This window comes from Mustelus asterias, chromosome 11 (assembly GCF_964213995.1).
Source record: "Mustelus asterias chromosome 11, sMusAst1.hap1.1, whole genome shotgun sequence".
Lineage (NCBI taxonomy): Eukaryota > Metazoa > Chordata > Chondrichthyes > Carcharhiniformes > Triakidae > Mustelus > Mustelus asterias.
The window spans coordinates 71679247-71705284 of NC_135811.1; the positions used below are offsets into that span (position 1 = coordinate 71679247).

The following is a 26038-nucleotide window of genomic DNA, read 5'->3' on the forward strand; positions in this document are numbered from 1 at the left end:
CTAAACATGACTTGCCTAGGTAACAGGAAGGAGAAAAAAGCTCAGGGCAACATTCAGAGGGCCTGGCTGTGTGAAATCTGGTTGCTGCATTTGGCTAAATACCACTGACTACACTTGAAAAATTAAGTAATTGGGAAATCCTGAGGATGCTATATAAATGCAAGTCTATTTTTTAGGTACTCAGCAGTTCAAACATAAAATCTGGCAAAGGAAGTAAGTAATGTCCCTACGCTGGCCCTTTACAGCAACGCTTAAAATCAATTGTTGTGCAGGTTGAGATTAACAGTGAGTAGAATGGCAGGGTGTTAGCAGTGACACTGTACTGTATGGCCTTATATTTAACAGTCAACAACACTGCTGCACGACCCCTACTTCCTCCACACTAACAGGTCAAGGGGTCAGAAGTTCTCTGTGCACATATCTTTCAAACTGTCAATTTTGAGGGTTATGAGTTGTGTTTCATCAGTCAAGACTTCCAAGTCAGGAAATGCACAATATCTCAGGAATTAACCTTGCTGCTGCACTTTGCCAGCTTCCCAAAGCTTTTCTGCACAGCGTCTGGGCGGTGCTAGACTCCTTCTAGAGCCAATTCACCACACTCTGCATAAATAGTTTCAAACTTGCCTGAGCATTTTCTCTCGACTAAGTTCACTGCCAAATTTAAACAATAGCCCAGGATCCCACTGCCTCCCAAAAAAGTCAGTCTAATCCTGGAATCACACGCCACCATTCTGTTCTTGTAGATTTGAAAATGAAAGCTTCCTCAGCCTTCCTTTCCTCCACCCTTCCAAAACCCTCCTGCTAAACACAGAGAGAAAGCAATGCAGCGTGAACTGTTTTCTTTTGCAGCAGTTCAGCAATGCCTTAACACAGGGCAACAACAGTATATATTTTAAATAAAAGGGTATTTATCAGGATAAGGAAGTTTCTACCAATCATCAGAAGGGCAAGATGAGTGGAGCACACTTTGCAGTGACTCGTAGATGGCCTCTGCAATTTGACAATCTGATAGGGTCATTCTCAATGCCCAGCATCCTCCTCCAGTTGGTACAGTCTCTGCTTCTTCCAACACAAGCTCCACAAAATGAGACACTCTGCAGCTGCTTATTTCCTCAAGAACTTCTTAAAACACCGTAAGTGGCTACTGTTACTAAAACAAGAAAATGCTGGAAAATTTCAGCAGGTCTGACAGCCTCTGTGGAGAAGACAGAGCTAATGTTTCAAGATTGTATGACTCTTCGTCAGAGCATGCTACCAATGATGTTGTCTTATGATTACTCAATTGATTAAAAAAGGTCCACCTCGCTAATGTGACTGTTGTATATCTGTTCAGATTAAGGCGCACTGTAGCTTTGTGGCACTGGTGAGACTAAGGTGCACCATGCCGCCTCACTGCAGTGGGGCGGCACAGCGGCAAGCACTGCTGCTTCACAGCGCCAGGGACCCGGGCTCAATTCCCAGCTTGGGTCACTGTCTGAGTGGAGTATGCACATTCTCCCAGTGTCTGCGTGGGTTTCCTCTGGGTGCACTGGGTTTCCTCCCACAGTCCCAAAGATGTGCGGGTTATGTGGATTGGCCGTGCTAAAATTGCCCCTTAGTGTCAGGGGGACTAGCTCGGGTAACTGCTTGGGGTTATGGGGATAGGGCCTGGGTGGATTATGGTTGGTGCAGACTCGATAGGCCGAATGGCCTCCTCCTGCACTGTAGGATTCTATGATTCTAGCTCACCAATTTGAATAACATTGGGCCTTTAGAGGACGAGAAGGGGGAATGTAATAACTGGAAATGAGAAAATGCCTGAGGCATTGAACAGGTATTTTGTGTCGGTCTTCACAGTGGAAGACACAAATAACATGCCAAAAATTGATGACAGGAAGGCTGTGGCAGGTGAGAACCTAGAAACTATCATTATCACGAAAGAGGTAGTGTTGGGCAAGTTAATGGGGCTAAAGGTAGACAAGTCTCCTGGTCCTGATGGAATGCATCCCAGGGTACTAAAAGAGATGGTGGGAGAAATAGCAAATGCACTAGTGGTAATTACCAAAATTCGCTGGACTCTGGGGTGGTTCCCACAGATTGGAAAACAGCAAATGTGACGCCACTGTTTAAAAAAGGAGGTAGGCAAAAGGCAGGTAACTATAGGCCGGTTAGCTTAACTTCTGTAGTAGGGAAAATGCTTGAATCTATCATCAAGGAATAAATAGCGAGACATCTGGATAGAAATTGTTCCATTGGTAAGACGCCGCATGGGTTCATGAAGGGCAGGTCATGTTTGACGAATTTGGTGGAATTCTTTGAGAACATTACACATGCAGTGGACAATGGGGAACCTATGGATGTGGTGTATCTGGATTTCCAGAAGGCATTTGACAAGGTGCCGCACCAACGACTGCTACATAAGATAAAGGTGCACAGTGTTATGGGTAATGTATTAGCATGGATAGAGGATTGGTTAACTAACAGAAAGCAAAGAGTGGGGGTAAATGGGTGCTTTTCTGGTTGGCGATCAGTGACTAGTGGTGTGCCTCAGGGATCAGTGTTGGGACCGCAATTGTTTACGATTTACATAGATGATTTGCAGTTGGGGACCAAGTGTAGTGTGTCAAAATTCGCAGATGACACTAAGATGGGTGAAAGAGCAAAGTGTGCAGAGGATGCTGAAAGTATGCAAAGGGATATAGATAATCTAAGTGAGTGGGCGAGGGTCTGGCAGATGGAGTACAATGTTGGTAAATGTGAGGTCATCATTTTGGTAGGATTAACAGCAAAATGGACTATTATTTAAATGGTAAAAAATTGCAGCATGCTGCTGTTCAGAGGGACCTGGGTGTCCTTGTGCAGGAATCTCAAGGAGTTGGTTTGCAGGTGCAGCAGGTAATTAAGAAGGCAAATGGAATTTTGTCCTTCATTGCTAGAAGGATGGAGTTTAAAAACAGCTAATGTTGCAGCTGTATAAGGTGCTGGTGAGGCCACACCTGGAGTAATGTGTACAGTTTTGGTCTCCTTACTTGAGAAAGGATATACTGGCACTGGAGGGGGTGCAGAGGAGATTCACTAGATTGATTCCTGAGTTGAGAGGGTTGGCTTATGAGGAGAGACTGAGTAGACTGGGGCTATACTCATTGGAATTCAGAAGAATGAGGGGAGATCTTATAGAAACATATAAGATTATGAAGGGAATAGATAAGATAGAAGCAGGGAAGTTGTTTCCACTGGCGGGTAAAACTAGGGGGCATAGCCTCAAAATAAGGGGAAGCCGATTTAGGACTGAGTTGAGGAGGAACTTCTTTACACAAAGGGTTGTGAATCTGTGGAATTCCCTGCCCAGTGAAGCAGTTGAAGCTACCTCATTGAATGTTTTTAAGGCAAGGATAGATACATTTTTGAACAGTCAAGGAATTGAGGGTTATGGTGAGTGGGCGGGCAAGTGGAGCTGAGTCCACGAAAAGATCAGCCATGATCTTATTGAATGGCGGAGCAGGCTCGAGGGGCCAGATGGCCTACTCCTACTTCTTATGTTCTCACAACTCAGAATTTGAATTCAATTAAAACACTACAGAAGGCATCTTAATTCATTGTCTTATCAAGGCATCTCCACCATCACAGCATATAAAACCCCAAACTTTCCAGATCAAATTCACATACTTCCTTCTACTCCTGGTTCTATCGCTGGCTGTTTAGTGTGCTCTTTTCTGCCTCAATAAATGACCTTTAAAGAGAATGCACCATCTAAACAAGGCTGTCAAATGAGCTTGGCTGCACTGTACTTCTCATTTTTGTTTAAGCCATTTGCTTCCCTCCTGAAAGTGCTGACTCATGATGAGCTAAGATTGCACTGGTGTCTGTGGGCCCTGTGATTATTCATCTAAGGGCCCATTCTTCATACAGCCAAGTGGTGAGAGGGAACATTTAACAAAGACGAGGATGAGCAAAAGAGGAAAATCTCAAATAAGTCTAGTAGTGTTCTCCTTTGACATCTGTGAAATGCACAATTTCTAAGTGTATACAGATCAGAAGAACAAACCCTGGCTGATACCAGTCTCTGCAATGGAAAGGGGCTGAACATAGCGCTCATACACTGCGCCACTATCACAGATGATCTGAGGCCAGCGAACTAAATAGAGGCAGGGGACTTACTGAGTGACATGATTCAGTACTGTCAAGTGGTTTTCACATTGACAGCATCAAAACGGCACAACCATATTTTAGTAATAATTTGCAGTCACTCAGATTCCAAGAAATTCCTTCCTAGAAGCCAAGCTCACTAAATAACCTGTGTCACAGTACAACACAAAGCTGAGCACTGTAGCATTGCAGTATCACTTCCAAATGACTAAACGTTTCCTAACTGTCCCCCAGTCAGGTTGCAAGGGGAAGGAGACAGAGAATCACAGCACTTAAATACAAAACCTAAATCGCCATTCAGTTCATGGACCCGAATAGATCAGGAACAATTAAAATTGTCCCTTCTCAACTGTTTTTTCAAAAAAAAAATCAAGTCTGATTTGCACCAGTGGGATTTTTCAGAATTGTCTTTCAATTGCCTCACGTTTTGTACCCTTCACGCTCAGTGTCAGGGAATTGGTGGAGTAAATTGTGAGGGTGGCTTATTGTAATAGAGAATTATTATGCATTTCCCACAACAAAATTCAGATAATTCCATCAGGAATTCCATCAGCAATAACAGAAATCGAAAGGATGAGTTTATTGTAGACTGCTGCAGAATAGTGTGTCAGTAACCTTGCTTCAGTCGGTGCAGGCAAAGCTCTTTATTTGTGGTCACAATTAAGATTCATCTTCCAGTCTGTTGTTGCCTTAATAGTACCAGATCTGTCAAACTAGCCTGCTGCGTGCTGACTCAAAGTACGGGGATCCATTTATTTCTGACCAGAGAATCTGGCTGGCTACATAACCAATTATTAATTCGATGGAGGATCAGAACAAGTTGAAAAGAAATGTTAAACAGTGGAAAATAGAAGAAAGTTGGTGGCTGTGATGGCAAAGTGCTTGGCTTCCTTTCAGCAATGTTCCTTTCTGAAAAGGGTCACTGTCTCTTGGTTGTATGTGCTCCTCAACATGATGGAGAAAACAGGGATGGAGGAAAAAGGGCCACTGACCAATCACAGAAGGACCATAGCTACAAAAATCCATAAGTTAAACGTTGAGGATAATTGATAACGTAGCAAGTTTGGTTGGTGCTGGATATTATCATGTCTTTGCCAGCACCAGATCACACTCATTGACAAGGATCAATAACCTTCAGAAAGGAGCAACCGGGAAAACAAACTGTGCAAAACTTGCAATCAAACAGTCTAATATGCTAAATGGAATAAATACTCAGGGATACAGAGTGGTGCGATGCTCTGCGATAATGTAAGATGTGCAGCACACTAACACAACGGCACTGTGAGAATGCAAATTCAGTTTAACAAAAATGGAAATACAAAGCTGGTCTCAGTAAAAGTGACCATGAAGAGGTCAGACTGTTGTGAAAAAGCCAACAGTTACCCGATACAAAGTGCCAGGTGCACACTGGTGTACCTGACTCTTGGGGTGGAAAGAAATCCCAGTGGTACACTCACCCTTTATATCCCGATGTACAATCATATTACTGTGAAGGTAGGACACTCCCTCCAGAATCTGCCGGGTATACTTCCGGGTCACATTCTCCGTCAGTGCTCCATATGCTTTCAGTTGGTCCTTCACTGAACCCTAGAGTGAACAGGAGTGTGGTCAGTGAAACAAGATTTCGGGCTTTTTGATTTAGGACAATTGTTCCAAACTGACTATAGAGCACCGGAACACCAACTGCAGATAATGTCAGCTCGTAGCTGGTAACATTGCAGAGACTAATGCTGACACAAGCTGTTAATATTAAACACTGCACTCACTACACTTCACTTCACCCTTTCCAGTATCATCTATATCTGTTCACATTTGGGCTAATTCCATGGAAAAGGTGAATAGGGCAAATATTAATTGGTCAAACAGGAGAAAGGCAAATTCGTAAATTTAAACAAAGTGGCAGATTTTTTCTCCTGTATCAAAATTAAGGTTGGTGTTGTGAAAAGAAAGACTTGTGCGCTTTTACCTTTAAGACATCCCAAAGGGCTTAACAACTGATGAAGTTTTTTAAAGTCACTGCTATTAGATATTAAATGTGACAGCCAATTTGCAGATAGCAAGATCCCACAAATAGCAATGAACTAACAGATAATATAGAATTAGTGATATGATAAACTACTCTGGAAGCTGGAAATCTGAAATTAAAAAAAGCTGGAAAAACTCAGCAGGCCTGGTAGTATCTGTGGCGAGAGAAACAGAGTTAACGTTTTGTACGACTTCTTCAGAGCTGAAGATATGATTTAGTTTCAGTGACGTTTATTGATGGATAAATATCGGTCCGGAGATCAGAGTTAACTGCTCTGCTTCAACATAATCTCTGGGGATATTTCATATTTACCCAAGAGAACAGATGGAGCCTGGGTTTAACATTGCAATGGAAATGTCTCACTGTTTCCCACAGTGAGGAACTCCCCAATACTGCATTGTCTTAGAATGTAATACTATTCGATATTAGGTGTCCACTGCAGTGCTGAGTTCAGTCATAAGCAATGCAAGCCTTCTTCGACAAATCGGCATGACAAGGCACAGTCTGCTGGTTAACTAGCTCTCACAATCAGACCACTATTTAGCTTTCTATTGGCTCGCTTCTGAGTAGCGACCTCTTCTGCAGCTAGCTTCAGCTCCTAACTGCTCAGGGCTGGAGAAATGTAAAAATAAAACAAAGCGTTCAATTCACCGAGACCAAATCGGAGAGCAGTATGCTCCAATTCACTTGGCCGGAAAGATTCAAAAATCTCTTCATTCTGTTGCAAACTTCGGTGTGGGCAGTGGAGCAGATTGCAAGGGTGGAAATGCTGGTGGAGTTGGAAGCAAGTGGCACAAACCAAGCCAGGAGGAACAGGGAAACAGATGGAATCAAGATACAGGGCAGAGAGCACTAACTAGCAAAAATAAACAAGGATTTTTACCTGTGAGCAATCCTGAGAGTAATTGAATTATTTTAAGTGTCAGCAGGCAACAGTACTATTAAATGTTGAAGTTAGATTCCAGTAAACATGGAATTATTTTATTGGAAAATGATTCTATAGGACATAGTATTTAATTAGGATCCCATCTGACCCAGAAGTGTTTTAATTATACACTGCCCATTCATTATTTGTAGATCTAGCTTTCTGCTCCAAAAGGCTGAAACCTACCACCACCCCCCTCCCCCGCCCCCCCCAATCACGTTAGATGAGCACTTCCCATTGCAGATTTCTTCCTTCATTATTTCCCACATTTTGATATGCTTTCAGTGAAATTTCCAGGTCAGTGTTAAGTCCTGCAGGATAACTAACAACCCCGTGCATTCAACACATTTAAACAAATTCACTTCACACCTGCGGTCAATGGAAAGAGGAAACTTTCACTACATTGGTTTTGGCTGGATTCAAACCCAGGCCCCAGAGGTAAAGGACAATGTGCTGACATATTGCACCACCCATTCCTCAACAATAGATCTCTATGAGCATCACACAACTATTAAGCTAAACAATCAATTTGGTTAGTTGAATTGCAGAAGTGTAGCTGATTAGATATCATAAATCTATTAACATGACCATTTGAAGTTTTTTATGGATTGTACAGGAACACATTAAATTGTCATACATCCAGAATATAAATTATCTGGTAACAGCTAAGTGTATTACTTATTGTATACAGGATTACTACAATCATTATAGAGTCATGTATGTACGTATATGTGCAGGCACATTTAAGATCTGTGTAATATCTCAGTAAAACACTCTTCCTGTCAGCTGAGCCCACTCACTATAAGATTGTAAACAGCATCCTGTCACATGACATGCAATTATATGGCAAAACTTGGCAGTTGTAATGGTACCAGCAGTGGAACGCATAAAGCTCTGCAATACAAAGCCAAAACCCCAATTAGGATTGGAAAAACACCATCCTTCCAGAAAGTAAACAACAACTTTCAGAGCATTTAAAGAAGCGCTCAGGGGCTTAGACGAACAAGCAAACTGATTGAGCTTCATTCTCTAGCATCCAAGTCACTTGGCCTCATTATGCACTCACAGCCATCATTCTCTCTTCACATACCATGCACACTCTCTCTATGTTGGAAAATTGGATAAACATATGGATGGTATTGGAATAGCGTATGTTAAATGGGCTTTAGATTGGTTTCACTGGTCGGCGCAACATCGAGGGCCGAAGGGCCTGTACTGCGCTGTAATGTTCTATGCACGTGGCGCTCTCCACGTACATACGTACAATCGCTCTCCACGTACATACGTACAATCGCTCTCCACGTACATACGTACAATCGCTCTCCACGTACATACGTACAATCGCTCTCCACGTACATACGTACAATCGCTCTCCACGTACATACGTACAATCGCTCTCCACGTACATACGTACAATCGCTCTCCACGTACATACGTACAATCGCTCTCCACGTACATACGTACAATCGCTCTCCACGTACATACGTACAATCGCTCTCCACGTACATACGTACAATCGCTCTCCACGTACATATGTACAATCGCTCTCCACGTACATACGTACAATCACTCTCCACGTACATACGTACAATCGCTCTCCACGTACATACGTACAATCGCTCTCCACGTACATACGTACAATCACTCTCCATGTACATACATTCAATCACCAGTATGATGGATAAGTTATACGGAGCTACAATCAGTGTTAGAAGTTTGCAAATTGCGAGTCATCTTTTATACAGACTAGTCAGTACAAGTAGCTAATAACGTGACTCGCCCACTTATTTTATATGCTGAGATTGCTTTAGCCTCCTTCAGAACAAAACAAGGGAAGATAATTAAGTAGCTCCTTGGGGTTGCTTATGTAAACTTACTTGCAGGATCAAACAGAAATTAGCGAACTATTATTTAAAAATTTTGGAGTAGATAAAACAACAAAGTAGAGTGTGATGTTATCAGTATTCGACTCTACGACCAGACAGCAAATAAACATCAAAGCTAATCCAGAACTTACAAATTCAAGTCGCATCTTAGTAAGTTTAAGTAACCATTTACTCCACATCTAAACAAAAATATTTTTTAAAAATCAGGGTCTTTGAAATGCGTAACAATTGCATTGTACATGAAAACAAACAGTGACAAAGATTGACAGTGTATTCCAGCTCCACCATTTTAACATTTCCAGGCAAGGCACACAGAATTGCCATCTGTCTGCATTTTGACTGGCATTCTGGTTTTGATGTCATGATGTGGAGATGCCGGTGTTGGACTGGGGTAAACACAGTAAGAAGTCTCACAACACCAGGTTAAAGTCCACCAGGTTTATTTGGTAGCAAAATTTTGCTACCAAATAAACTTGTTGGACTTTAACCTGGTGTTGTGAGACTTATTTGGTAGCAAAAGCTAGTGGCTTTTGCTACCAAATAAACCTGTTGGACTTTAACCTGGTGTTGTGAGACTTCTTATTTTGATTGAAGTGCACAGATATTTCTGAAATACAAGTTCGACACCGAAAGTTCAAGGAATTTCAATGAGCTTGGGATGTTTTTTCGGCATTACAAGTTGTCATTGTTTCAGCAAAAATCAGAACTCAGTCCACAATTTCACCTCTACCCTCAATGAATGTTAGACAAAGCTGAGAGGCGCGGATATTGGTGCAAGCTGCTTAGATTTGCCTTGCCACTGTCATACGGCATGGCAACTCCATTTGCAGCACATGAGAGATTGAGAAGTAACCTCTCTCACTTTTATGTTCATAGCCCATTGACCAAGTTCATTCCACATTCTATTTTCTTTCAAACACAACAGCAGTACAACATTAGTCGTTGCCTAAACTTGCCTCTCCTTATGACAAGAAACACCTGCCCACCTCCACCCACCCCCCCCCCCCCCAAAAAAAAAATGATTTGGAGCCAACCCCCAAAAACATGGATATGATTTGAAGCTCATTCCTGGGAACAATAGCCTCCTATCTCTGTACCACATCATCACAGCTGTTACTTTGGAGGGACCAAAAACATAAATTACAGTGGGACTGAATAGCATATTTAGCCCCAAGTCTCCTTAAGAAACTAATACGCATACATCACTGCCACTGCTTGCTGATTATTTGCTTGGCTGGCAAATTAGAAAGGACAACAGACCTTTGACAGACTAATGCAGCTGTCACAACTTTAAAAGACCAATTGCAAAAAGTTACAGGTGGCAATAAACAGCAAATATCCATTTACTTTACTGGACATGGGTCAAAACAGTACGTGTTTCACATTTACTTAATGGAACAAAACTTACTGCACATTAAAAAAGCCAACTCACTACAGACATATAATGTAATTATGACAACAGCTCAACGGGCCAAAGCAGTTTAGCAAATGACTGCATGCATAGAGAGAGCTTCCTCAGTTGGGCAAAGTTTACAAGTTGTGGGCTAGGACCACTTGACTCCACAAGCACATGGGAGCCATGGGTTACTGGATAAAAAGTATTCAAAAAAAAGACAACAGTGCCACAGAATTGTATGATGCAGATCAGCCATATTAAATGGAAAAAGATTCATCTCTTTAAATCTGAAGTACATTTTTTCTTTGGTTCTATGTGTTTAATCCAAATGTCAAAATCCACAGTTAAAGTCAGTTAACTGTGCCACTTAATGTGTGTGTATTCATATCAAGATCCAACACTGTGTTGATTAAAAGACTGCACCAGTTCCCACGCTCTGTTGCTAAAGTACTGGGTGCTAACGACATGCTTGTCAAGTGTGCAACATAAAATCTCATGATGCAAGCTCTTTTTCACAACAGAACTCTGGTCACGATTTGTATGTTAGTTATGCATACCACCACCAGGAAAGACATAGTTAGCTCATTTGATGTAGGGGAAAGAATGTGTGACGGGGGGAGGAGCAAGGAAGGGAGAGAAGGATCATGGAAAGAGAAAGACCAAAGAAACCAGGAAAGCCAAAAGGTGGAGTTGGTAGAGAAGAGGGGTTATAAGGGGAAAGCACATGATTGGTAAAACAAAGAAAAGAATGAGGCAAAAGGAAAATTGGCAGAGAGGAAGAGATGGAGAATAGTGAGAATTTTAAAATTTATAGGAGTTTTCATTCGATAGAAAGGTACTCCATTTATATAACATATCAAGCACTTGGGACGTCCCAAAGCACTTTACATTCTTCATAAAGTATGGTCACTTGTTATATAGACAAACATGGCAGTCAATTTGTGCATAGAGTAATCCCAAAACATTACAATGAATGACTACACCATTTTCCTTTCTTTTTTTTTGATTTTGGGCAAGAAAGTAATGTTTGTCTGGAATATAAGAGAACGCTCTGCCCTTCAGTGCCATGGGATGTCACGTTCTCCTGAACACAGACAGAGACAATGTCAATTTAATGTCCCATCTGACAAAGCAGCACTAACTACTTCACTGAAGTGTCAGTGTGGATTATGTGAAGCTTGAATCCATAATTTTCTGACTCAGAGGCAATAGTGCTAAACAACCCAACCAAATTGGCACTTAAAAGGAATAAAAGATGTTTGCAACAATGCTGCAGTTACAATGCACGGAGACTGCATCATGTTAAAAATTAAAACATATGTTATGTGAAACTGTGACTCAATACAGTTAATATATTGTGGTTAGCGGCAGTAAGCAAAACCAACTGGGTGATTGCTGACAGATATTTCAGTAGCGCCGCCAAAACCATCTAATTTACTCCTAAAACCCTGCCTCAGCTCATCTGCTGCAGAAACCCTCTGCTGCAGCTCTGGGCACCAGTGCAGACTCTGCTTGCTGCAGCTCTGGGCACCAGTGCAGACTCTGCTTGCTGCAGCTCTGGGCACCAGTGCAGACTCTGCTTGCTGCAGCTCTGGGCACCAGTGCAGACTCTGCTTGCTGCAGCTCTGGGCACCAGTGCAGACTCTGCTTGCTGCAGCTCTGGGCACCAGTGCAGACTCTGCTTGCTGCAGCTCTGGGCACCAGTGCAGACTCTGCTTGCTGCAGCTCTGGGCACCAGTGCAGACTCTGCTTGCTGCAGCTCTGGGCACCAGTGCAGACTCTGCTTGCTGCAGCTCTGGGCACCAGTGCAGACTCTGCTTGCTGCAGCTCTGGGCACCAGTGCAGACTCTGCTTGCTGCAGCTCTGGGCACCAGTGCAGACTCTGCTTGCTGCAGCTCTGGGCACCAGTGCAGACTCTGCTTGCTGCAGCTCTGGGCACCAGTGCAGACTCTGCTTGCTGCAGCTCTGGGCACCAGTGCAGACTCTGCTTGCTGCAGCTCTGGGCACCAGTGCAGACTCTGCTTGCTGCAGCTCTGGGCACCAGTGCAGACTCTGCTTGCTGTAGTTCCAGTCAGAGACTATTTGCTGAAATTTATGTGTAAATTAAACCTACACGTCCCAGCTTATCTGTAACCCATTGCCTGGCATAGTTGTGTCAATATTTAATCTGTAAACGATGTCGGTAATTTGCGACCTTTTCTTTAGAATAATGAATCGGTATTATATTGCATTGTCGTATTGCCAATGTTACAAACTTCATTTGGAAAAACTCGAGAAAATAACTCAATATTCAAACCCTTATTTTAAGATTCAGAAAATGGTTTATGATATCATTATATGTAGTGAGGCAGTTTATTTGTTGTTTTATTTTTCTTCTAGATGGTTTATGCCGTGCAGTAAATTTAATTTGTAGGTCAGCCTGAACCATATGGTGTTTGCCTTGCATACTGAAGCAATCACAAGTGTGCATAGAAAAGTTAAAGCGGCCTCTTGGCTCAGCCAGTCCATGCTGGGTATCATAGACATACTGCATAAATTTCCTGTTTGTAAAAAGTAATTGTTAATCCTGTGACATGCCCCAGAGCGGAGTGCCGACACAGGCTGCCCGAACTGGAAAATGTCTCATCCCCCCACCAATACGTACCTGGAATAACGAGCACATTGCACAGAAAAAAGTTGCATGCCATAGATTTTAAATAGAAACAAGTTTTGGCTTTTCGCTACTTACTCCAGGCATATACTCCATAAAAATTGACAGGGTCTTCTCTGCCTTCTCACGCAGGCAGCCGTAATATTGCACGATTCGCTCGTGCTGCAGGTTTTTCAGTAACTGGATCTCACACTCCAAAGCACTTACTTCCTAATGAGAAGATTCAAACAGAAATTATGTCAGTGTTGTTTGTGCTTGCTCACACCAGCGGGTTTCTTGATTTCTACAGTACTGGCGGTGAACGTGTGAAACCTATCCATACAAACGGTGGAAAAACAGCCACCAGTACAGTCAGATGGGAGATTTCATGATGTGTCACAACAAAACATTCCCAGCTCTCTAAGACAAGGGTGAAGAAGTGAATTTATGAGCAACATGTGGAAAGGGTGCACGGCAAATATTGGCTGAAGTGCAGATTTGTCTACAGTCCAGCAACTCTTTATACATTACTATTGCATTTCAGCAATGCAGTCTGGAACAATGCCAGACTACAGGGCTTCAGTATTACTGAAGGCTTTTTGAATCAGATTTGTGTTTTGATACTTTTAAAGTGGTCATTTGTTACAATTCAATATAAACATGCTTGTCACCTGTTTGCCAATTTTTATCTATGTAGACAATCACCATATAAAATAATTGCAGTAGTATCCTTGCTAGAACAATCCAAAAATAACATTGAAATGTCTCTCCCAGTCTGCGCTGAGTTAGCTGGTTTACAGCTAGAAAAACACAATTACCCTCATGAGGGAACAGGAAAAAGTACAGCCAGATTCTCACTCCTTGTGGGTCATTTTGATGTTCGGCAATAGTGTAAAATGGGTGATACTGGGCAATGGTGGGCAGCTCTGGCTGAGTCTGTCCCACTGACCAGAATGGCAGAATGCTGTGCCAGATTCAGTGCTTGGAACCTCATTAACTATACGCAGGGGTTCCTCGATTCAACCCACCTCCCCCACACCTACCACACCCTCCCTCCCCCGAGCCCATCACCTGCGAGGCGCCCATGCCCCACTTGGACTCTGACCCATTGCCTGTGGAGTCTTCACCCCCCACCCCCTCCTCCAGTAAACAGTGTGGTATCCCTTTGGCCCCTTTGTTTGTGAGCTTTTCATGCAGCCTTGTCAGGATCCAGCTTCCCTCTCATCAGCCTTCCCTCTGCCTACCATTGCTCACCTTCTACATCCACCTCCTTGCCCGTGTGCCATCGTGAGCCCTTCCCCTACTCCCCCCTCCTTACACAGTCCCCCTTACACATTGTCGCCAGACCACCGCCCAACTCACCCCTCCTGCCCCTCACACCAAACTCTACTCCTGGGTTGAACTTTGGACCTTTGTTGTAGCTGTATGCCTCCCACAGCACAGTGCTAGTCAGATAGACACTGGTGGGGGGCTCTCACCAGATAATCTGCGCTTGCCCATCACCAAACCCCGCTGGGGGAGGTTGGGAGAACTCTGCCCATTGTTTCAGCCATCCTTTGTACATTTCTCTTGATTTTCATTTTGATTAATGGCAATGGAAACAACAGTAGAAAAACTTGTACAAGATGCGTGTGAAATGACGATCATTCCCTCTAATTTGGTTTTTGTAGTGCATGGATGACTTTTGCACTCGCGGGAACTTAAATATATCAAGAGGTTACTTGACTTGGGGTTGCATCATAGCCAAGCCCGACTGTCATCACCTAATAGTGATTAAGGGGATGGATTTGATTTTTGTGGTACTGCACAATGGGTCCGGTCGATTCCAAAGGTTCTCTCCAAGCTGCACAGTTATGCAGAAACCCAAAAGTTCCTCACCAACTGTGCAGTTTACAGGAAAGCATTGGAATTGACATGCCCTAGCCAGACTGTGGTGCAATCCCAAGTAAAATAACCTCTTGATATTGTATCAGCAGAGAATGGGCTTTTGAATGAGATATCAGATGATGCCTGAAATACATAGAACTGGAACCCCACCATGTGTCAGTGTATTTTGGAGTAACGGGGAAAACACCCCTCCTCCAACACATTCTATTGAAAGATTTCAGCAAGTACAGTCCTTAATGCTACAAGCTCACTACGTCCACCAACACTGAATGTATTACTCAGTGCATTTTCTCTCACCCACTCTCCTCCCGACACAGGAAGTGCCCAATACATTTTCTCACTTCTGAAAGGAAACAGCTCCCACAGGGATAAATTAGCCATCCTGAGACACAACAAGTGAGCTGATAAATCATAAGACAATGGAGGAATTAAACAGTAATTGGACTAAAATGGTAACTTTAAAAATCACCCCAGTCCTTTGACTTCTTCACAGAAGGAAATAAACACAAAAATCACTTTCCTTAATGACTGACTGTCTCATTTGTAAATTCTTAGTGGACTGAATATAATCTTCTGTTCACCTACATTAAATGTCTGCTGCATTGTATTGCGTTGTATGTGGGATTGATATGAAAATAACCAGCATATTAAAGTGCAAAAGTATGGGTAATTTGATATTCACCTCTCCTTCACACACTGCTGAATAATAACAGATTGATACTTGCATACATAACCCAGTATTTTAATGAACTTTCTTCCCTGGAATACTTGATCTGAAGGCCTACATACAAGAGAGGCACCAAGGCTAAAACTACAAAAAGAGATGAATTAAATTAGGAGGCAGTAGTTAGATGACAATAGGCTGTAAAAATTCTAGGAAGTAAAAGCTGAATCACAGAATGTTAGGGCACAGGAGACCATTTGGCCCATTGTATCTGCATCGGCTCTCCAGCTGAGCAACATGACGTTTTGTTATTTCCCTTCCTTTTTCCTGTACCCCTGCAAATTGCTTCTTTTCAAATAATCATCTCATGTCTTCTTGAATGCCTCGATTGAAACTGCCTCCATCACACCGCCAGGCAGTGTATTCCAGATATGAACCATTCGTTGTGCATTCTCGCATCACATCGCTTCTTTTGCAAATCACTTTAAATCTGTGCCCTCTCATTCTCGATCCTTTTACGAGTGGGAACAGTTTCTACCTATCTACTCTGTTCAATCCCTTCATGATTTTGAAAATACCTATCAAATCTCCTCTTTGAGGAGAAGGGTCCCAGCCTCTCCAATCTCTCATCATAACTGAAGTTTCTCATCCCTGGAACCATTCTTGTAAACCTCTTCTGCACTCTCTCCAATGTGTTCACATACTTCCTGTTGCGAGGCACCCAGAACTGTACACAATTTTCCAGCTGAGGTCTAACTAGTGTCTAATATAAGTTTAGCGTAACCTCTTGCTCTTGTACCCCATACCTCTCTTAATAAAGCCCAGAATACCCAATACTTTATTAACCGCTCCTTCCACCCATCCTGCCACCTTCAATGATCTATGCACATATACACCCAGGTCCCTCTGCTCCTGCAGAATTTTGCCTCATATTTTATATCGTCTCTCCATATTCTTCCTACCAAAATGCATCACCTCACACCTCTTTGTATTTAACTTCATATGTCACCTATCTGCCCACTCTACCAACTTGTCTATGTCCTTTTGAAGTTCTGAACCGTCCTCTTTAGTTTACAATGCTCCCACGTTTTGTGCCATCCTCACACTTTGAAATTGCCCCCTGCACGCCAGGGTCTAGATTATTAATATGTATTAGGAAAAGCAAGGGTCCCGATACTAACCCTTGGAGAACACCACTACAAAACTTCCTCTGGCCTGGAAAATATCCATTGACTAACCGTTACTCTTTGTTGCCTGTTTTTTGGCCAGTAGTCACATTTGTATCTATGTTGCTACTGTCCCTTTTATTCACTGAACTGTAACTTTTCTCACGTCTATTGTGTCAAATGCCTTTCTGAAAGCCTCTGTGCAGTCTATCAACAGCATTACACTCATTCACCCTTTCTGTTACCTCCTCAAAAAACTCCAGCAAATTAGTTAAACATGGGCAGCACGGTAGCACAGTGGTTAGCACTGCTGCTTCGCAGCTCCAGGGTCCCGGGTTCGATTCCCGGCTCGGGTCACTGTCTGTGTGGAGTTTGCACATTCTCCTCGTGTCTGCGTGGGTTTCCTCCGGGTGCTCTGGTTTCCTCCCACAGTCCAAAGATGTGCGGGTTAGGTTGATTGGCCAGGTTAAAAATTGCCCATTAGAGTCCTGGGATGTGTAGGTTAGAGGGATTAGCGGGTAAATATGTGGGGGTAGGGCCTGGGTGGGATTGTGGTCGGTGCAGACTCAATGGGCCGAATGGCCTCCTTCTGCACTGTAGGGTTTCTATGATTTCTATGTTTTATCCTTTACAAATCCATGCTGGTTCTTGTTTATCACTCCACATTTCTCCATGTGATTCTGAATTCTATCCTGAATAATTGTTTCTAGAAACTTGCCCACCACTGATGTTAAGCTGACTGGCTTGGAAATGCTGGGGCTATCCTTACAACCTTTTTTGAACAGTGGCGTAATATTTGCAATTCTCCAGTCCTCTGGCACCTCCCCAGAGTCTACAGAACACTGGAAAATTATGGCCAGTGACTCCGCAAATTCCATTCCCATTCTCACTTTCCTCAATATCCTTGGATGCATCTCATCTGGTCCTGGTGCCTTGTCAATTTATTAAGTCTATTCAACACTTCCTCATCATCAATTTTGCACCTTACAATAAAACCAGCGCCAACAGTGTATCATTTCTTACTCAGTTAGACACATACTGCTGTGGAAATTTTCCTGAACACAATCTAGGAACTTTTTGCCCCTTTACTCTGCCACTGTCCCAGTCTAGATTCAGGTAATTTACAGAATCCCTACAATGCAGAAGGAGGCCATTCGGTCCATCAAGCCTGCACCAACAACAATCCCACCCAGGTGCGATCCCCGTAACCCTACGTATTTACCGTGCTAGTCCCCCTGACATTAAGGAACAATTTAGCATGGCCAATCCACCTGACCTGCACATCTTTGGAATGTGGGAGGAAACCGGAGCACTTGGAGGAAACCCTTGCAGACACGGGAAGAAAGTGCAAACTCCACACAGTCACCCGAGGCTGGAATTGAACCTGGATCCTTGGCACTGTGAGGCAGCAGTGCCAACCATTATAACTACTCTACAACATTTGCATCTGTGAAGGGAATGAGGAGTTTCAGACTTGGCATTGTGGGGGAGGAAGGGTTAAGAGGAGGCAGTATCATCAATCTTGATATAAAAGTGAGGTTGCAAACTGGAGGGCATCAGAGCTGAAATTGAGAAGGTACAAGAGAGAATAGTTCAGAGCAACAGCGGTCATAACAGCATTGATAAAGTAGGAAAGGTTTTGACAGAAAGTGAAGTTGGAGCCAGAGATATTTCCCAAACATGGGAGGGGTGTTCCCAAATTACCCCCTCTTATACCACGGCTCCAAACATATGCTCTTCTTGGCAGACTGAATCGTGATCAGGAGAGGAGTTCGGGCTCATTTTCTCATCTCCACTCTAGGGGAGAGAGAGAGAGAGAGAGAGATGGTAATCCAAACATCATCCTGGTCATCAGACCAAGCTCATCAAACTTGGCACAGATGGAGATCGAGCCTGTGGTCTTTGATTTGTAAGACACGGCACCAGTTTAACTAATATCATACTTTATTTTATATGATGGCTGGATGTCACTACACTTACTTTGCTGGTCTCGAGGCTGTCAGGGTCAAACTGGACTTGTTTTGCAGCAAGTTCTCTTCCTGTGTCTACATCATAACAGAGGTAGACACGTCCAAAAGCTCCCTGTCCCAGCAGCTTGCCTCTCCTCCAGTTCGTAGGTGCACTTGGAGCTGTAAATTTAACAGACAGATGAACCAATTAAATGTTGTTTTTAATATCAAAATCAATTATGATTAACTATTAAGACCAGCACAGTGTAATTCGGAACTCGGGTGGAGACTCCCAATACAAAGCACCTCATACCGGCAAGAAATTATGTAATTGACTGACAGATAAGCAGCATCTCTGTAACACACAGTGTACTGGGTGTATACAAAGTATTGGCAGTAGATTTTATGTCATTTAAAGAACAGACTGTGTTACAACTTTTTTCACTTAGCAAACTGAAGCTCAGGTAATAACAATTTAAGCATTACCACAATATCAATGCATCCACAGCACTGACACCGAGGGGGATATTGTGAGCTCGTTTCCCAGGAGGTAATGAGTGATGAACACTGCGAGACATTCACGGAGTCGGAACAACACAGGCTCCTTGGAACCATTTTGCCACATAACTAAATGTCAAGTGTTTGCACTCGAGAAACTTTATGATTAACATTTTGATAACAGTAATGTTTGTAACTAACACATGTATCCTATTTTACTGAATGATGTTTACTGAGTTGTTCAATCTTCAATAAATTTGCTCTACGCAGAGGCCTCATGGCAGTATGATACATTTCATTAAGTAGTGGCAAGAGTCCTCTCAACTCTGGCTTGGTATTTATCCAGATATCCAGGCAAAAACAACGCTGGTTCAGAAACGACACAAGGTAGGTTTATGGGGAAAGAGGCCATTCGGCCCATTGAGTCTGCACCGACCACAATCCCACCCAGGCCCTACCCCCATATCCCGACATATTTTACCCACTAATCCCTCTAACCTACACATCTCAGGACACTGAGGGGCAATTTAAGCACAGCCAATCAACCTAACCCGCACATCTTTGGAATATGGGAGGAAACCGGAGCACCGGAGGAAACCCACACAGACACAAGGAGAATGTGCAAACTCCACACAGACAGTGATCCAAGCCGGGAATCGAACCCGGGTCCCTGGAGCTGTGAAGCAGCAGTGCTAACCACTGTGCTACCGTGCCGCCCCATAGATGCGTAACTCAGGAATGCCCAGTGCAATAACCCTAACAGCTGGTATTGAGTAAGGAAATGGTTGAGCGAAGCCTGTCCCACTGCCTCAGGCACAGTCTGGGCTTAGGCTCAAAAGCAGTTGATACCAAAGCTTCCTTTACAACCACAGTTAGCTACATGTCCCAAACATGAATTATTCTTGGAGTAAAGATATTTCTCCCAAATATTAGTTTAAAATTCATTTGCTGATTTCATTCCTTCACAGCTTAATTTTTATAAGCCTCACTGAGTATCCGGTTTTACTACTCTTTGCTCAAAGCTCCTCCCCATGTTCCTCAGAATGAGTCTATTTGCACCCTTTAATACCTTTGTTAACAGTTCTATCAATCTCAGGTTTAAAGTTAACAATTGATTTATCAATTGATGCTTGGGGAAGAGTATTTCAAACTTCCACCCTCTTTTTTTTTTAATGTAGAAGCATTTCCTAATTTCACTCCTGAAAGATCTGACTCTAATTTTTAGACTATGCCCCTTGGTTCTAAATTGCCCAACCAGCACAAAAAGTTTCTCTCTATGTACTCTATCTTGAAAACATCAACTGTAAAGCCACGGCACAGTGGTATCGTCACTGGTCTAGTAATTCAGAAACCCAGGGCAAGGTCTGGGGACCTGGGGTTGAATCCCGCCATGGCAGATGGTAAAAATTTGAATTCAATAAAAATCTGACACTAAAAGTGTAATGATGACCATGAAACATTGTTGATTGTTGGAAAACCCCGTTTGGTTTACTAATGTTTTTTAGGGAAGGAAATCCACCGACCTTACCTGGTCTGGCCTATATGTGACTCCTGATCCACAGCAAGGTTTTTGACTCTGAAATGCCCTCAGGGATGGGCAATAAATGCTGGCCAAGCCAGTGACACCCACGTCCCATGAATGAATAATTAAAAACTTTCCAAATTCCAGGGAAAACAATCCTAGTTTATGCAATCTCTCCTCGGAATTTTACCCTTGGATTTTAAGCATTATTCTGCTAAATTCTGCACTGCTTCACAGGCTAATACATGATTCGTATATTGTGGTGCTCAGAACTACTTACAGATGTAGTTTAACAAGGGTTTTGTACAGCTGAAGCATGGCTTCTGCCCCATTATATTTAGTCTCAGGATTTAATAGCCAGCATCCCATTAACCTTATGATTCCTTCCATACCTGTTCATGACATTAACTCTGCTTCATAATTTTATGCTTCCATCTATCCTGCTTGAATTGCTGTTTATCTTTGTCATCAGAAAACTTGGATGCGTGGCTTTTTATCCCATTATCCAAACCATTAATGTAAACAATGAATAGTTGAGGCGCCAAAACAGATCCTTGTGGGACACTACTAGTGACATCCTGCTAATTAAAGTACCTGCCCATTGTCCCTACTCACTGCCACCTACCGTTCAGGTAATTTCTGAACAAGGTCAATAATTCTATGAGCTACACCTGGTATGTTATTTGCTTTTATGACAGCTTACATTATTGACGCATTGAAAGTGATAAGTTCACCATTGCTCTCAGGCCAGTCCGTAACTACATCCCTCTGATAATTAAATCATTCAACTGATCGGCAATATTTTGCAGTATCGGTTTAAATTTAATTTAGGTTGCCCAATTGACTAATTCATTGAATCTTTCTGCAGGATTTGTTGTTGCATTTAAGTTACATTTGGTTTTGATATCAAGCTCAATATCATAAACTATACACAGATGCGCTGCATATCCCCATTCCGGAGCCCCCTCGAGTATTGTTCGACATCTTTCATCAATAATCCCTTTTTCTACTTCTTATTCTTATAGATTTCTGTGGTTTTTTTAAGGTTAACTACAAGTACTTCAGGTATTTCGAACCTTTCCGAAAGTCTAAACAAACCATTCTGCACTGTGTTCCACTAGAATGGAATTGCTGAAGTGCAGGTCCGAATTTCATGTAAGTACTGCTCTAGATGTAGGAGCCTAGACACTCTATTAAAAGGGCTTCAATTACACTGTATGTGTAGATGGAAGATTAGAAAAATCTTAGTTATTAGGACATTCATTGACATGTGCTCAGCTATTTGGTAAAATCTGATGTAGGAGTTACTTTTACAATTCTTTCAGTTCCTCTCAATAATGCACAAACAGACATGCAAGCAAAATTTAATGCTGTAAAACACTGTGATTTGTAATATAGACCCTGTCCTTGAGTCACAACAAGCTGTTGTCAGGAAAGAGCAAATCATGCTGACTGGATTGATAAGTGACTTTGCACTCCATCGACAATATCTAACCAGGGTGGGTCTGTTCTTCTGGCCCCAGTAGTCATATATAATGGGGGAGCTGATAATGCCAGCAGGTACTGGACTGACGTCTTAGTGCATTACACTGTGTGATTGTTTTCCTGTGCACAGACTCTATCAGATGAGGAATGTGCTGGGAGGTCAGAAGTCATTTCCAGGTCTTCACAAATCTGTATAATGGAAGAGTCAGCTGCTCCCTGCAGCCAGTTACATCAGATTCGGTCCATTTCTACCATACACAGACATAAAGTATATCTGGACTAAGGAAGTAGAAATATTAAAAAAATAACCATGGATTTCCTTCAACTTCCACCCTTCTCTCCTTAAGCTCTGGATTCCAGACCACGGTACAGTTCCATTGACATTAGCCAGGATCCAATAAAAGTCAACAACACTGTAAAAGGGGCATTGAGTTTGTGATTTTTGTGGCACTTTTATGTAGGGGAGATAAGAAAAATTAATACTCAGTTAAATCTCACTTGCAGAATAGCCTGTGAAGAGAACACTTCAGAATGTGGACATTGTCCTGATCTGGTCCCACATTCTATCTTCCATTGACTCTGTAATCTCAAGCCTTAGGTCTCTGCGAGATAGCTACACTCCTCTAATTCAGGCCTTTTGAGTACCCCCAATTTTAACTGTTCCACCATTTAGGCCAGGTGTTCAGTTGCCTACACTCTAAACGGTGGAATTCCCTCCCTAAACTGCTCCACTTCTCTTTCTTCCTTTAGGACACTCCTTAAAACTTGCCTCTTTAACTAAGGTTTTAGTCATCTGGTCTATTATTTCCTTATGTAGCTCAGTGCCATATTTTGTTCTATAATGCCTCTGTGAAGCATTATGGAGATTTAATTACTTTAAACATGCTTTATATAAATGCAATGGTTGTTGCTGATGTTGCCGACTCCTAACGTAGTCATTTGTACATTACTGGAATGGTAGCAAAATGGTAAAGGGACTTGACTAATTCCCTAGAGACAGGAACTCAATCCCACCACGGAAGCAGTGCAATTTAAATTCAACTAATCAATCAATATTAAATTCAAAGGCCATGACTAAACTACCGACTGTCATAAAAAAACCCATTTGGTTCATTGGCCTTTAGGGTAGGAAATCTATCGTCCTCACCCAGACCCACACAATGTGGTTGACTCAACTGCTCCCTGAAAGGGCCCAGCAAGCAACTCAGTTGTAACAACTCACTACACATATTGAAGAAGAATAAAACTGGATGGGCTATTCGGTAACAACCTAGGCACAAGAAATGACAGGCATATCATGGAATGTTGACCCTGCAAAGTTCTCACTAACATCTGGGAATTTGTATCAAAATTGGAAGAGCTGCCCCAATGTCCCTAATTCCTCTCCAGCACCACCCTTGGCTAAATATTGTCCGACAAGACGATTCACCAGAGGCAGGGTATAAATTGGGAGGGAATGGAGCCAACATAGAAATCATAGAAACCCGACAGTACAGAAAGAGGCCATTCGGCTCATCGAGTCTGCACCGACCACAATCCCATCCAGGCCCTACCCCCATATCCCTACATATTTTACCCACTAATCCCTCTAACCTACGGATCTCAGGACACTAAGGGCAATTTTTAGCATGGCTAATCAACCTAACCCACACATCTTTGGACTGTGGGAGGAAACCGGAGCACCCGGAGGAAACCCACGCAGACACGAGGAGAATGTGCAAACTCCACACAGACAGTGACCCAAGCCGGGAATCAAACCCAGGTCCCTGGAGCTGTGGAGCAGCAGTGCTAACCACTGTGCTACCGTGCCGCCCTGAACATAGAACAGTACAGCACAGAACAGGCCCTTCGGCCCACGATGTTGTGCCGAGCTTTATCTGAAACCAAGATCAAGCTATCCCATTCCCTATCATCCTGGTGTGCTCCATGTGCCTATCCAATAACCGCTTAAATGTTCCTAAACTGTCTGACTCCACTATCACTGCAGGCAGTCCATTCCACACCCCAACCACTCTCTGCGTAAAGAACCTACCTCTGATATCCTTCCTATATCTCCCACCACGAACCCTGTAGTTATGCCCCCTTGTAATAGCTCCATCCACCCGAGGAAATAGTCTTTGAACGTTCACTCTATCTATCCCCTTCATCATTTTATAACCCTCTATTAAGTGTCCTCAACGTTGGCTCCTGTCTCATAAAACCAGCTCAAATATAGGCAAGGAAATCGTCCTGCTGATTCCCATCTACCATCCTTCTATAGCTGATGAATCAGTACTCCTCCTTGTTGAACACCACTTGGAAGCAGCACTGAGGGTGGCAAGAGCACAGAACATACTCTGGGTGGGGACTTAAATGTTCATCACCAAGAGTGACTTGGTAGCATTACTGCTGAATGAGTTGACAAGGGCCTAAGGGATACGAGCAAGGAAGTTCAAAGTGATCCGAGGACAGAATACTTTGTGAACCAAGCACTAAGTCTGCTGCAAGTGGGAATTGGCAGGAAGAAGGTGCTGCTTTTATACCATTTTTTCAATCTCCAGTAATTGATGAGTGCTCTTCTTTTATCTGCAAGCTAGGAGACTGTAACTTATCACTTCAGCCAACTAAATTAGTAACTAATTGACTAATTCAATAAGTCAGGTTAGACAAACATGACAGGGATAGTGGTGTGCTGTGACTGCAATAGGTGAGAATCTGCAGAATACATTACATTCCCAGACTACCATATCTCCGCAAGTGTCTGCAGCTTGAGCAACTTCAAATTGCTGAAATGGGATCGGAGTTGCAGATTGTCAGGAAGGGGTAACGTCACCTGGACACTTTTTGTTCCAGGAAGCAGTGACAGCATGTGGTTAGGTCGAACTTCAGAGTTAATCAATGGTCATGGAGGAGGTCATGACGAGTCAGGCTGTTTGGGCAGCCAGCATGCAATGATGGCAGCGCGTCAGCCCTTGACTTTGATAAGTAGATACGAAAACTTGCTACCTGTGTGAATGAGGGGAGGGACTGCAAGGTGAATGGGCAAACTGATCATGGCAACATGGTGCAGGACACCATTCAAGTCAGGGGGTAGGAATGAAAAGGAACATGGTAGTTAGGGGGATAGACTCTGCTCTCTGCAGCCATGACTGGAAACTCCAAACGTTCTATTGCCAAGGTCAACAACATCCCTTCACTGGGATTGGGAGTGGGAGAGGGAGGATCCAGAAGTCATGGTCCACATAGAAACCAAAAGTCGTGGTCCACATCAGAACCAACAGCATAAGTAGAATCAGGAATGACGTTCTGCTAAGAAAGTTTAATTGTATAATTAGAGCTGTGAATAGGGTTTTAAACTCTCGGGGAAGGGGGTGCAGGTGAAGGGAGAATTAGGAACCTAAGGAGAAAAGTCAAGAGAATAGAATAATGCCGCAACATAAAAGACAAGCAAAATGGGACTGGAAGGAAAGAGAATCTAATGATAATAGTGCATTAGCAAATAAGGTCCATGCAGATAATAGTAGTAAAAAAATATGAAAAACTTTGAGCCCTGAGTAGCAGTGACCACAATATGACTGGATTTTACATCCAATTTGAAAGGGAAACGAGTGAGTCTAAGACTAGTATTTTAAACGTAACTAAGGGCAACTATATAGACATGAAAGCTGAGCTAGTTGAACTGAACTGGATACTAGGCTAGGGGATACTTCAACAGAGAAGCCATGTCAGACATTTAAGGGGATATTTCAGAATACCCAGAATGAGTATATTCTTATTATAAAGAAAAATTCTGAAGGGAGGAGCCACCATCTGTGGTTAACTGAAGAAGTTAGGGAAAGCATCAAACTTAAGGGAAAAAAAATATAACTGCACAAAGATGAGTGACAGGTCAGATGATTGG

General features: G+C 42.8%; 1 protein-coding gene across 1 annotated transcript in view; it reads right to left on the reverse strand.

The window, feature by feature from the left end:
• The window catches only part of map3k3 (mitogen-activated protein kinase kinase kinase 3), a 132235-nt gene that overhangs the window by 16269 nt on the left and 89928 nt on the right, over positions 1-26038 (reverse strand). Inside the window, exons 13-15 of the mRNA XM_078223730.1 lie at positions 18685-18833; positions 13087-13218; positions 5583-5712 (exon numbers count right to left, since the gene is read on the reverse strand). Coding sequence (XP_078079856.1) covers positions 5583-5712; positions 13087-13218; positions 18685-18833 — 411 coding nt within the window. The remainder of the gene's footprint in view (positions 1-5582; positions 5713-13086; positions 13219-18684; positions 18834-26038) is intronic.